This window comes from Tachyglossus aculeatus, chromosome 20, assembly GCF_015852505.1.
Source record: "Tachyglossus aculeatus isolate mTacAcu1 chromosome 20, mTacAcu1.pri, whole genome shotgun sequence".
Taxonomy (NCBI): domain Eukaryota; kingdom Metazoa; phylum Chordata; class Mammalia; order Monotremata; family Tachyglossidae; genus Tachyglossus; species Tachyglossus aculeatus.
In genome coordinates, this window is record NC_052085.1 from 8,575,764 (window position 1) to 8,589,204 (window position 13,441).

Consider the following 13,441-nt stretch of genomic DNA (forward strand, 5'->3'; position numbering starts at 1 on the left):
CAGTGATTAGGGAGTAATAATATGCTGCGATAGTTCCCTCATCATTTTCCCTCTTGCCTTTTCTCTCATCATCCTTGAATATCTGTGGTGTTTTCCTTGGTGCTTTCTGAATTTTTGGGGAAAAAAAATCTACACAGATGTCTGTCTTAAATCTTCTCCATCCTGTTCTGAGTAGAGATCCCAAATGGCTCAGCTGACACAGGGAAAGGCTAGTGAACAACATCAAGGTCTCCACATCTCAATCATCAACTTTGAAGTTCTTGACAGGGTAGATTTGATCTTTGGCTGCTATTGAAGCAATTTTGCTGTCTAGATAAATTGATGTTATTCTGAAGTCATGCAAAGGCTAGATTCATTGGAGTTGGTGGTGCTTTGTTCCCCCAGGCTAACTGAGCGGTGTGGTCTGTTAAAGACCCAGCCCCTGAAAAGTGACCTCTGCTACTCCTGGTTCCCCGGGAAATGGCCTCCAACTCAGAGGCTTTGAGCATCCAAAGTCCTTGGCACAAATCCTTTAGGAACTACTAATTGTGGATGACTGTACTCCTGGTACACACATGCAAAACATCATGGCTCATTTGCTGGCAATCTGGCGAGGACTAGCTGAAAGTGGTTCAGGCAGGTTCATGACCTCAGAGACTTTTATTTGCAATGTAGAGCTGGAGACTTAGCAACTCCTGCCACCTGATCAGTACCTTGGTCAACAATGTGTTGCTTGACCTCCCTCTCTCATTCCCTCTCTCTCCTGTAAAGAAAACCATATTAAAACCAGTGTGTCTTTGGGGAGACTGGCTTAGAAAATATGAGGTCAGCATAGTCTTAAATTCCAAAAATATAATTCAGTGTAACATTGTGAGGCTTGATTTGCCACACATGATATGGTTTCTTGTACAGTTTCATAAGTATCGTCTATGAGCCACATTCACTTGAAGAAATAATCTCCAGCAGTTGTGACCTAGAACTCAGCCAGTTCAACAGCCCAGCAGTACTTGCTGTAGAGCAACTCGACTGGAGCAGAATATGCAGAGACTAGCTGGCATTCAGACCCTTTAAGAGCTTTGCGTGAGAGAGTTGGGTGACAAAGTCAGGTTGAAGAAACTAAAAGGAATCTCCAAAGCATGACTAGTGCAATGTAGCCGTGGAACAGAGTGAGACTTTGGTTGATGTGCATCAGTCCAAGATGGGTTGCTCTTTTTCGGAGCAAGTAGCTCGTGAAAGAGGCAGAGCAGAAAGTTTGGTTAGGGTTGGTAAATCAAGGATATGGCCCCAAACCAAACAACCATGTTTGCATATTTGTGCATGCATTGGGGTCTTTTTTTTTTTTTAAAGTCATGCTGGCACATATGAATCAGATCGCTGTAGTTAGCACCACATTCAATTGCACAGGTTAATGTTATACACGATAGGCATGCATATATGAGCCCTCACAGAAATAACTTGCAGTTGTAGTGTGAACCTTATTTTATGCATGAAGAAAAATTGAATTCCTTTATTTCCTAAAACGGCAATTTTAGAATCCAGTTTGTTCAGTTCTTACTGATATGGGATGATAATATGACATCCTAGGACCATTTTAGATAACTTTTAAAATAATTTGTCAAAAAGAGCATCTGATTGTTTTCTGCCCTGCAGTGGCATCTAATTTGATGGTCTAGCACATGTTGGATACAATCCGCTGCCTAAAAGACTAGTACTTAGTCATCACCCCTTCCCATTTTACCTTCCACTGATGTGTGTCTATGCTGTTTATAGTTCTTTGCAGATAGCTGCACATGCCCCTGACGAGCATTGAACTTAGGTTCAAAGTGGCAAACTCTGAGTTCTTTAATGGCAACCTGCAGAGTCATCCGAATGTTCTCATACCGACCCTTCCACTTAGGCTCTGTGTTGACAAAATATTTATTCTTATATGGTATCAATTTACTAATCATATTTTTAGGAGCGGAACAACATCACCTTTGCATTTCGTAAACATCTAGGATCCTGGTACAGGGTCATTATGTTCTTAAATGTTCATTGGTAACGCTTTATAGTAGTTAAGCATACTGAAGAGGCATAAGATTAGTTCTAAATAGAACAAATAATATGTACTGTAGAAGAGTACCATACAATTACTAACAAATACTCCCCAAATACTAAGAATGAAGTTTGCCTGCTCAGTGCAATGTAATTCTTGTACTTACCTTGTCTGTGGCGTGTCCTCTCCCTCTAGGGAAGAAACCCCTTTTTCCTGGAGCCAGCAATAATTATAACAATCACTGATGGTAACAAGTTGACTACAACCAGCGGAGTCCAGGATGAGGTAAGCTTTTACTTCGGTCAGATGCAATTTTAAAAGGCTATTCTTTACGTGTTTGTAGGTTGGCAAAGTAAGCTTCTTGTGTCTGTCTTTGGGAGTTAACTAGTATGGTATTTGGAATTAATTTGAACTTTTGAATTTTGAGAAGTGCTTTTTTTCCAATCAGTCGAATTTATTGAGTCAAGAGAACTGTACTAAGTGCTTGTTTTTTATAGTTTTTCTTTGTAGAACAAATGAAAACACTTTTGATTTCATTATCTTGCTTATATTCTCTAGATCGTTTTTGCAGTAATAATAATTATGGTGCTTAACTGCTTACTGTGTGCCAAGCACTGTTTTAAGTAAGCGCTGTGGTAGATAGTTAAGTCCCTGTCCCACATAGGACTCACTCTTAATCCCCATTTTACAGATGAGGTAACTGAGGCCCAGATAAATTAAATGACTTTCCCAAGGTCACACAGCAGACATGTGGCAGAGCTGGGATTAGAGCCCAGGTCCTTCTGATTCCCAGGCTTGTGCTCTATCCACTAAGCCATGCTGCTTTCATGCAGCTTTGAAGGGTGTGGGTAAGCAGAAAAGTGGACATATTTTAAAAATTTTCCATATGCAGACATATCTCTACTTGTGTATTTTAGTTAATGTAGCAGTGGTATTTGTTGAGTGCCTACTGCGTGCGGAGCACTCTACTAAGCACTTGGGAGAGTACTATACAACAGAGTTAGTAGACATGTTCCTGACCTTACAGGAATTACAATCTAGGTGGGGAGACAGACATGAAAATAAATTCTGGAAATTTATGTAAATACCGTGGGGCTGAGAGTGAGGAGAATATCTGGTATTTAAAGTGTAAAGATCCAAGTGTGTAGGCATCACAGAGCAGGGAGGGAGTAGGGGAAATGAGGGGTTAGGGAGGGTCTCTTGGAGGGGATGTGATTTTAATAAGGCTCTGAAGGTGGGGAGAGTGGTGGTCTATTGCATATGAAGAGGGGGAAGGAGCTCCAGCCTAAAGGGAGGACAAGGGGTCGGTGGCAAGGTAGACATGATCCAGGTATAGCTCATAGGTATAGTGAGTAGGTTGGTGTTGGAGGAGCAGAGTACGTGGGCTGGATTGCAGTAGAAAATCGGCGAGGTAAGGGGGGCAAGCAGAAAATCAGCGTGGTAAGAGGGGGCAAGCACATTGCTTTAAATATCTGAAACAGCTATTGGCAGGCAGGGTTGTGGAAGTCAGTAAGGATGGAGGAGTGGGCAGAGCGAGGGTCAATTTGAGATGGATGATGGATGAGATCAGCCAACCCACCCTGCAAAGAATGTACCTTTTTAAAACACACACACAATGACTCCTGGGTCATGAGAGCTGGAATTGTCTCTGAAGACATTTGGGATTTAGTTATGATATTGTCAGATGATGCCGAGTTTTACAAACAGTGTATATGTCAATTTGAGGTATTTACTGCAGCATCTAAAGAAGTTTGGAATGGTTTATATCTGTGACTGAATTAGTGAGCTGCTTAGCAGGAAGGGGCAGTTTCAGCCAACTGATTACCTGAGCTAATGGGTATGTGGATAAATAGAGTGCACACATAACAGGGAAGCTTCATTTGTAGCTTAAAATGGTAACCTTTATCCATGCTACTTGTAAGTAGCCAAATGGACTCATTTAAATTTTTTTCTTCTCTGCTCCCTTTTTGGGTCTACTCTGGAGATTTTAGGGAGCAGTGAAATAGCCATTAAGTGAGGAATGTGGATAATCTTGACCCCCCTGAATAATTGAGTTATTGAGCCTCTCTGCTTTCTGATATAATGGCTATTAATTGCCTCAACACTGTTCTCTTGAACGGATCTCCATTTTAGCTTTAATGCTTTTTAGCATTGATTCATTTCTTATTATTGCATACGTTTCACCTCTTTGCATGTGAATTCTTCCTAGGGTTGCCCTGATTTTTGTTTTTTGTTTTTTTTTTTGCTTTTCATATATATCTCCTTTGGCATATTATCAGATTTCAGTCCCGAGATTTGTATTTTATGATCTTTCATCTCATTCCTTTCCCACCCACAGAGTTTATGAAGTATTGGAAGCACAGGGGATAATATGAATATGCAAACGTTAGTGACACTTAAGGTAACAGGGTTAGCCAGAATCTTTCCTGCCAGAACACAGAGCCTACTTTGTCAACCTGTGATTCTGTATTGTGGGTGCCTCTTGACTGTGTTGCTTCTTGTGTGGGACAACTGGTATAGGTAGCGGTGGTGGCCAGCAGCAAGGATTTTGGGGGGCCAGAAGAGGTGGTTACAGAGTTCAGGGAATACCCACTTTCCCCTCCCTGACCAGGCTCATGAGAAGGGAACCATGATTGGGCTAGGGCCCAAATGGGAGTAGGAGGAAATTGTGGTGATGTCATCTGCCTTTAGTTAACCTTGGGTTCCTTCATTTTACTGAGTGACTGTTAGTACAGAACCCCCGAGACCCCAGCAATATTAAGAGGATAGGATAATATTTCATATGAAGGAAAGTAACGGCTTTAGACTTGAAGTCTTTAACTTGCCATCTTGGACTCGTTTTGGGAATGCCGAACGATTTAAATTGGCCAAAGTCTCCTAGTATGCGGTTACAACTTTAGTATTTTAAATCATGTTCATTCTTAAGTTAGTTTCAAGAGGCTCTGTGTTTACCCCCCATGGCTGTGGTTCAGTGTGACGGAATGCTACTTTTGGGTAGATGAAATTGGGGCATTTGTGATAACAGTACTCCAGTACAGCCAGTGTCATGTTTATTGAAGGAATAAATTACTTATGTAAATGTGTAAATAATATATGTAAATGCCAGAGATGCTGCAGGAAAAAGCTAAGAACTCATTGCTTCTGCTCATTACATTTGTTTTTGGTTATATTGGCTTGAATATTTCAAAACAAATTACCTAAGTGCAAATGCTGCAAGAGTCTTCCCAGCTCATTTTCTGGGTAGCCCAGGCTTTTCAGAATAGAGAGAGCTTAGTGATTTATTTAGTTGTATGTTGCTGGGGGTAGTCTGGAAGAGTCCACTGGTATGTTTCTTAATATTACTAAACATTAGCTGCTCATAATGGTTCTATTATCCTATAGAAGCTACATGGAAATTGTGACCGTGTGTTGGGGGAGACTGCCCTGTTCTGTTTCACATACAATCTGAGAATTCTTAAACGTTGAAATAGTTTAGTCCAGTCCAGGAGAGGTGAGTTGGTGCAATTTTACAGTTTCTTTGGTGAACCGTTCTTCTCCCGCTTCCTTTCCCACCCCCACCGAGAAAACACATTTTTCTGGGAAGCCACTGATGAAACGTGCTAGCCATTGTAAGTGTTCATTCAGAAGACCAGCAACCAGTATCTCATCCAGCGTGGTCCTACCTCCTTAGGTGAGGTGCAGGTGATACCCTTAAAGCTCATTCATGTTCCCTAGCCTTTGGCCTTTCCCAGGTTGACTGTAAAGATTGAATTTTTGCTCCCTGGATTACATAATTTTCTTTTTACCCACCTTCAGGTTCCAGTTTTTTGGAGCTGATGTTATCTCTAACTGTGATTGTAGTTGAGAAGACAAAACGATCCATTTCTGAATAGAGTGCTCAGAAAACTCTAGATGAGTAGGGAAGGTTTGGGATGCTTGGTGAAGTTCTTAATTGACTGTCCTAAAGGGAAGGAGAGTGGCCTTTGGAAGCTTCCTGTGTTGGGCTTATGATAGTGGGAGAATACTTAACAACCCTTCTGCTGGGGGTGGAGTTACACTTTAGACCTGTACCCGTGAAGTATTTCACTTCCTCCTAGTCTACTGACAGCCTGTACCTTTGGCAAAGTGCCATTTGGAGGGTGATGGAAAGTGGCAGGCTCACTTAGAGCAGTTCTCCCATTTGTGCCGCCATCACTGCTCCTCTCCCTCCCCAACTTTTTAGTGGTGGGGGAGAGACAAAATAAGACTCTCCTGCAGAGAATCGGGGATGGGGCATATTCCGCTTGCCGCTTCTCAGTGTCATGATGCTCATTTGCTGATCCTGGGCAGTAGGATGAGGCTCTACAGCTGATTTACAAACAGAAATTTATCAGCCCATGGAAACCGTCCCACATGCTTTCAAGTGGCACCTGCTTCAGCCCATATCTCTCACATGGATGGAGGGAGGTAAGATGGAGGTAGAAACACGAGGAAGAGAAAGGGAGTATGCTCCCTAGGTAAAGTGGCCGGGTACATGTAGGCTACCTTCCCAAATCGTCTGCATTTTGGCAGAGGGATACTGTATGGTAAGACATATTGCCCCTATTTCTGAACTGATAATTAGTAGGTTTCTGGGAAACCAAGCAGGGCCAGTGATAGCTGTTTTAATTCCAGTGGATAGGTCAGAATCACATCATCCTGCCAGGCTTTAATTTGGCATGTAGAACCATTTTTTTTTTTTTTTACATAGACTGCATTGCCTTCTTTCCTATGGTAATTTGTGCTCTTAGAATATATCCTTCCAGTCCTTTGTGTCACTTGATCCTGTTTCAGTGGGCATTGGCAGCGTCAAACAAGAATTGATCTAAATGTCTTAATGCATGGTCTTAATTCACGGTCCCCTCACAACCATGTAAAGGGGAACTTGGAGAACTATTTCCCATAAACCAGCTCTTGTCCGATTGATATGCTGTTTCTATGTGCATAGAAAGGCACACAGTGTTGCTGGGGACTTTTGAATGTTAGGGGTCTATTCATCCACTTTCAGGCCCTTTTCACAACATATATTGATTAGATTACAGTATATATTAAGCACCCACCGAGTGCTGAGCCCTGGGAGAAAGTACAGGCAAAACAGTTCAGATCGTCCCTCACCCTCCACAAGGCACACATTCTAGAAAAAGATATCACTGTAAATAGTGGGAGCCAATAAGAAATACCCCTGGAAAAGGATGTGCCCTTCACCCCCGCCCTTCCCCACAATCCCTTAACTGTATCTTTTGGTCGTGGAGCAGAAAGGTGTATTTATCCATTATATAGCTTAAAATATTGAAATTTCCAAACAAATAATGTAAGATATGTTTTATCTATTTAGCACTTCCAAATAACCATTCAGTAATCAGAAAATATTTGTATAATTTCCATATTCCTTGGTGCACTTTTTTTTGCTTTCTCATTCTTCTCAATTTCCTGAAGTTTAGTGAGTTTTGGAAGAGTCTGCATGTGCTGTTTTTATAGAAAGACTGACTTTTCCTTTTTAATAAAGGCATTTATTCCAGGCATTTTTAATAAAGGAGGGAAATTACCTGGGAAGGGAGAGGAAGGCTTTAGCTTGGAAGGGAGCGTGGAGCGTGTTACATGCACACTCCCTTCCAAGATTGTATCTCTGGACAGGATGGTGACTTCTCCCTCAGGCCATACCCGAGTGACCTTTGCGTTATTTAAGCCATGCCAGCCAGTTAGAGACCAAGGCCACAGAGAGCCACCACCATAAGTTCAAAAGCCAATTTGGACTGTGTTTGTATGTAAATGGGCACACAGGCCTCAATAAATGTCATTCACCAAAGAAAAAGTCACTCACTCTTCTGTATTTGTGGTCTTGGGTAAAGTCATTCATTGTCTCTGGCATGCTACCGTATTTGCTAATTGTACGTGGGATTACCTGCTTTGAAACCTTGATTCTCTCCCCGAGCAGACTGTGACTCTTGAGAGCCTGTGACACACCTGTATGAAAATAAGAAATATGATAGTGTTACCACTTAGAAATGAGAGGACCTGAGTACTTCATTAGGGATTCGTTATAAGAATGTGTAATGCTTGGCCTGCTAGAGTTATCGCTATGGGATTTAACTCCTTGCTCTGACTTCATAATAGTAACTTCTGAATTGATTCAGACAATGCTTTTCTCTTTCAGTATATACTAAGTTTATGTAGAAGTGTTGTTGAAAATACCTAGAGAATACAGTAACCTGAAAATTATTTGAAAATTTAAAATATATTACTTTCTAGCAAGGTAAGGGATTTTGTTCCAGGTACTTAAAAATCAAGCAGTAATCCCCCAAATACCATTTATCAGATAAGATTCATTGTTTGTCTTTATAAATCATCTCAAATTTCACCTAAATTTCCCAAATCTTCCCTTTTTGAGAGATTAACCTCAAATTATACTTTATCAGTTACTAGTTGCTTTGTCTTAAAGTTCAAGTAATTTAGTGGTGTTTCCAAAAAGCATAACTCCTCACTCCATTTAAAAACTAAAACTCATTTGAAGAATGTTTTAACTTGGATGTGTAAAGCCCCTCAGTGAAATTTTATTTTGCCATATAAGAATTACTCATATCTTTTGTCTACGCCAGTGTCTATTGCAGTACTTGGCGCATAGTAAGTGCCTAACAAATACCATTATTAATAGCCTGATTTACAAAGCATGACAGTGAAATCTTTAGTAAAATATAGGTTGTATTGTTGCAGTTGTGGTAGTTGCTAAGCATTGACTCTGTTCTAAACACTGGGACAGATACAAGTTTATCAGGTCAGACACAGTCCCTGTCTCAAATGGGCTCCCTGTTTGAAAGGGAGGGAGAACAGGCATTTTATCCCCATTTTATAGATGGGCTAATTGAGGCACAGAGAGTGATTTGCCCAAGGTGTCACAGCGAACAAGTGGAGGAGCTGGGCTTAGAAGTCATGTCTTTTGACTCCCAAGCTGACATGCTGCTTCTGCAAAGCCATTCAGTATATTCCGTACGTCCCTGTTAAATGGGAATTTGACAGGCTCGAAACTTAGACCCGGCGGTCTGTTACTAAGAGGAAAATGCATACTTGATGGCATTGTTGGAACAAGATTACCTTCCCTGATTGCCATTACCTTTACCAATAGCATCAAAATCCTTGCTGCTTACAGTCACTGATGTAGTTCTTTGTCTGTACATAGATATCACATTGGTTCTTTCAAATATTCAAATATCCCATTCCCATCCTTAATAATTAATTTTTAGAGTGGATTTCATGCGGAAGCTCCATTAGCCTTTGGGTTCATTAGATGAAGGCAGGACAACATTTTTTTCAGTCTAGTGTCAGACTTCTTTCTTTGACTCCATCCTAGCTGTTTTCAGTTTGTTAGTGATTTTTCCCCCCTTTGTTTTGCTGTGGTTTTGATGTCTTCTTTCCTTTCAGCTGAAGGAGCAGCCCAATGGCTTCCAGAAGTGTCAAAGTGCACCGACTGTCTCATGATCACTGGTGCCCCAGGAAGGGTCATGATTCCTGGCTACAGGATCGACCTGGTCCTGGATGTGTCACTTCAAGCACTCAGATCGTGGGACATTGCCGTGCCCACTGGCTAATCTTCCTTAATTCTCCTCAAAACTCTGATGCTAGCCATCAAAGGAGGCCTCAGAAAAAGCCCTAAAGGTGAGCAGAGTAGAGTGTAGTTCTCTCTGGGGCCATAAATATATGCTGGAGATCTGTTTTTCAACAGGCCTGGCCTGTTGAGCCCAGGTAGTGTTAAAGAAAACCAAACCTTCACTATCATCCATTGACGCTCAGCACTAAGATTGAGATATTGGGAGCCACTCTTATTGTGGTTTATATAAGTGAGGGGCTCCGGATGCCCGCAGAGCCCTAACCCTGGGTTTTTAAAGACATGACATTTGTTTCTGTTGGGTAAAGCAGATGTGCCTAATGCCAATAAAGAATTGGATTTGCACGGCCCTCAAGACTGTAAGCTTGCTGTGGGCAGGGAATGTGTCTGTTATATTGTTGTGTGGTATTTTCCCAAGCACTTAGTACAGCGCCTTGTGCACAATAAGTGCTCAGTAAATACAGTTGATTGACCTGGTTATATGGCCTTCTTAGTGTGGAGGCTGATGCTGCAGTTCTCTCAGTGCCTCATCCCTTCTGTGTTGCTTTGCACATAGGAAGTGCTTAATAAATGTCATCATTATTATTATTATTATGTGTCCACGATGTTGATGTTTGTGCTTCAGCAGTTGTAGACTGAGTAGGCACTTGATATGCATTTGGTGGCTTGACATTTTCATTCAACGGAAATGGAAATAATTGCATTTTTACATACTCATATTTTGCCTTCAGCTTCTTTGGAGACTTGGTTTTTGCAGAATTTAGAATGAGTTTATGGAGATCAATCAATCAATCAATCGTATTTATTGAGCGCTTACTGTGTGCAGAGCACTGTACTAAGCGCTTGGGAAGTACAAATTGGCAACATATAGAGACAGTCCCTACCCAACAGTGGGCTCACAGTCTAGAAGGGGGAGACAGAGAACAAAACCAAACATATTAACAAAATAAAATAGAATAGATATGTACAAGTAAAATAAATAGAGTAATAAATATGTACAAACATATATACAGGTGCTGTGGGGAAGGGAAGGAGGTAAGACGGGGGATGGAGAGGGGGACGAGGGGGAGAGGAAGGAGGGGGCTCAGTCTGGGAAGGCCTCCTGGAGGAGGTGAGCTCTCAGTAGGGCCTTGAAGGGAGGAAGAGAGCTAGCTTGGCGGATGGGCAGAGGGAGGGCATTCCAGGCCAGGGGGATGATGTGGGCCGGGAATGGTCACCATGATCATTGGTCACCATGAAAGCCAAAGCCTAAGAGACCTGATATTTGCACACTTGGGAGGAGAAAGGTTCATTCTAGGACCTTTTAAACTGAAACTAGCAATAGTATGAATCCTTAAGGTCCATAGACATTAGAGTTTAGCAATATGCTGAGCCACTTTTGCTGGAATCAGTATCAATAAATGAACATTTTTCCATGAGCATCACCATCCACTTCTGTTCCAAGAGGAGTTGGAGTGGCAGTAAAAGAGGTTGAGCTCCCAAAGCTATCTTGGTACTTTTGTCTACTCTTTCCTTCCCTTGCTATCTCTCCAGAGGGAGAGACTAACTGTGCCCTGGAGCTGACGAGGTATTTTTCCCACAGGTTTCAGCAGCCTTGTAGATGATTAGTGAAAGTTTACCTGCTCACATCACTTGCTGGAGGGGCACCATGATTCTTTTTTGCCTTAAATCTGTGTGCATGGGGGGTGGGGGGAATCCTGGAAGATGTTGCTGAAGAAATCATCTTTCCAGATTTTAATCCTGCTGTCTACCTAGATAAACTTTTATCTAGTGAACAAATGCTGATTTTTTTAGCCAAAAAGGAACAAGTGCATAAAACTGGAACACTTCTGTAGGAAGCAGTCTTCCGTAGTTAGTTGCAAACAGCAAATTCTCTTAGTTATCCTCTTATCAGTGATTTAGGAACTCATTCTCAGTTTCATTAACATTTAGTTGTTGGGTTCTCAGGAAGCCGAATGAGGAGTCAAGGCCATGCGTCTTTACGTAGCGTTGATTATGCCGTGACTCCAAGAAAGCTTTTTCTTCTTCCTTCCACGTAGCTCTGAGGCTAGTGCTGAAAAGACCAATGTGGGAGTGACTCCACACATAAGGACTGTCCTTAATTGTGCTCCTGCTTCCTTTTTTAGTTTCTTAATTTCATGAACTTTGGTCAAAGTTTTGCTTGAAAAAGGCCATTCCTTTCTCTTGCTGCACAAATCTTGCCTACTGCAGTTGTCCTCCCCAAATCACCTACTATTGCGCCTGCTTCTGAGGTTGTCTTTTAGGACATTCTTTCCTACGTACATTCATTCCCTGCCCTGCATCTCTTCCTTACCTCCCTGTAGTGATTCTGATTGAACCTCCGAGTGGTTTCATTTGTGGGTCATGCCTTTTTGTTTGCCTTCTCTGATCTTCCAGGGGGAGTTACCATGGTACAGGGTTGCAGTTCCCAATCCCCATTTTAACCTGATAGAGTTATCCGTACTAATTTACACTAACTGCTAGTGGGATGGATCTCTGCCAAGTTCCAACAATACCACTGGGTTTTCAGGGTGTCAAGTTATTTGAATGACAGAATGCAGTACCCCCCAAAGTCACTCCATCCCTATGCCACTGCCTTCACTGGTACCTCAATCAATGGTATTTATTAATTGCTTACTGGGTGCAGAGCACTGTACTAAGTGCTCATGTGAGTACAGTATAGCGGATTTGATAGTCGTGCTGTCTGCCCACAAGGAGCTTTTGGTTTACACGGGGAGAAATGTACCGGAGGGGCCCTTTCCTCTCCTATTCTGATGGGGGCAGGGACAACCCACCTTCCTCTCCCCGTCGTCCCCCTCTCCATCCCCCCGTCTTACCTCCTTCCCTTCCCCACAGCACCTGTATATATGTTTGTACATATTTATTACTCTATTTGTTTTACTTGTACATATCTGTTCTATTTATTTTATTTTGTTAATATGTTTGGTTTTGTTCTCTGTCTCCCCCGTCTAGACTGTGAGCCCACTGTTGGGTAGGGACTGTCTCTATATGTTGCCAACTTGTACTTCCCAAGCGCTTAGTACAGTGCTCTGCACACAGTAAGCGCTCAATAAATACGATTGATTGATTGATTGACAACCGTGAAATGTCAAGTTGATCCACAAAAGAGTTAATGGCTCTGAAAACACTTTGGCCTTAGGGGAAAGATCATGGGCCTGGGGGTCAGAGGACCTGGGTTCTAATCCTGGTTCTGGCGTTAGCCTGTTATATGACCTTGGACAAGTCACTTCTCTGTGCCTCCTTGTTCTCATCTGTAAACTGGGGATTCAGAACCTGTTTTCCCTTCCCCTTAGAGTGTGAGCCTCATGTGGGAGGAGGACTTTCTCTGATCTAATTATCCTGTAGCTACCCAGAGCTTAGTACATAGTTGGCACTTACCAATACTACAGATGATGACATTCTGGGATGTTTGGGCTATCTATGCTAAACAAACCAGTGCTCAACTTATTTTTCAACAGGGTGGCTGCGTTGCCTTTTTAAACTTGCTCCTATTCTGGGGTTTTCACACATGACAGTATCTTCATTTGTATTTGTATATAACTGAACCCCACCTTAGTTCACTCCCTCAGGTATTCCTGATTAAAGTTAGTGCAGGAGTGGTTCAACTGCAACACCTAGGCAGGATTTCGACACAAGCAAAATTGTACATACTGAGGGTTTTTTTTTAATCTAATTTTTTAAAATCAGGTAGACCAAAGGATACTGTTAGCAAATCGAAGTCAGACATGTGATTTAAGAAAAATAGCCCCTTTCCCCCTATCTTCCTCAAAACAAAGGCGGTTATTGTTAAAACAAGATTTAACAGTTGT

At 41.9% G+C, this 13,441-nt stretch overlaps 1 protein-coding gene across 1 annotated transcript in view; it reads left to right on the forward strand.

Moving 5' to 3' along the window:
* The window catches only part of INTS6 (integrator complex subunit 6), a 56,556-nt gene that overhangs the window by 18,598 nt on the left and 24,517 nt on the right, over positions 1-13,441 (forward strand). Inside the window, exon 4 of the mRNA XM_038761530.1 lies at positions 2,210-2,299. Coding sequence (XP_038617458.1) covers positions 2,210-2,299 — 90 coding nt within the window. The remainder of the gene's footprint in view (positions 1-2,209; positions 2,300-13,441) is intronic.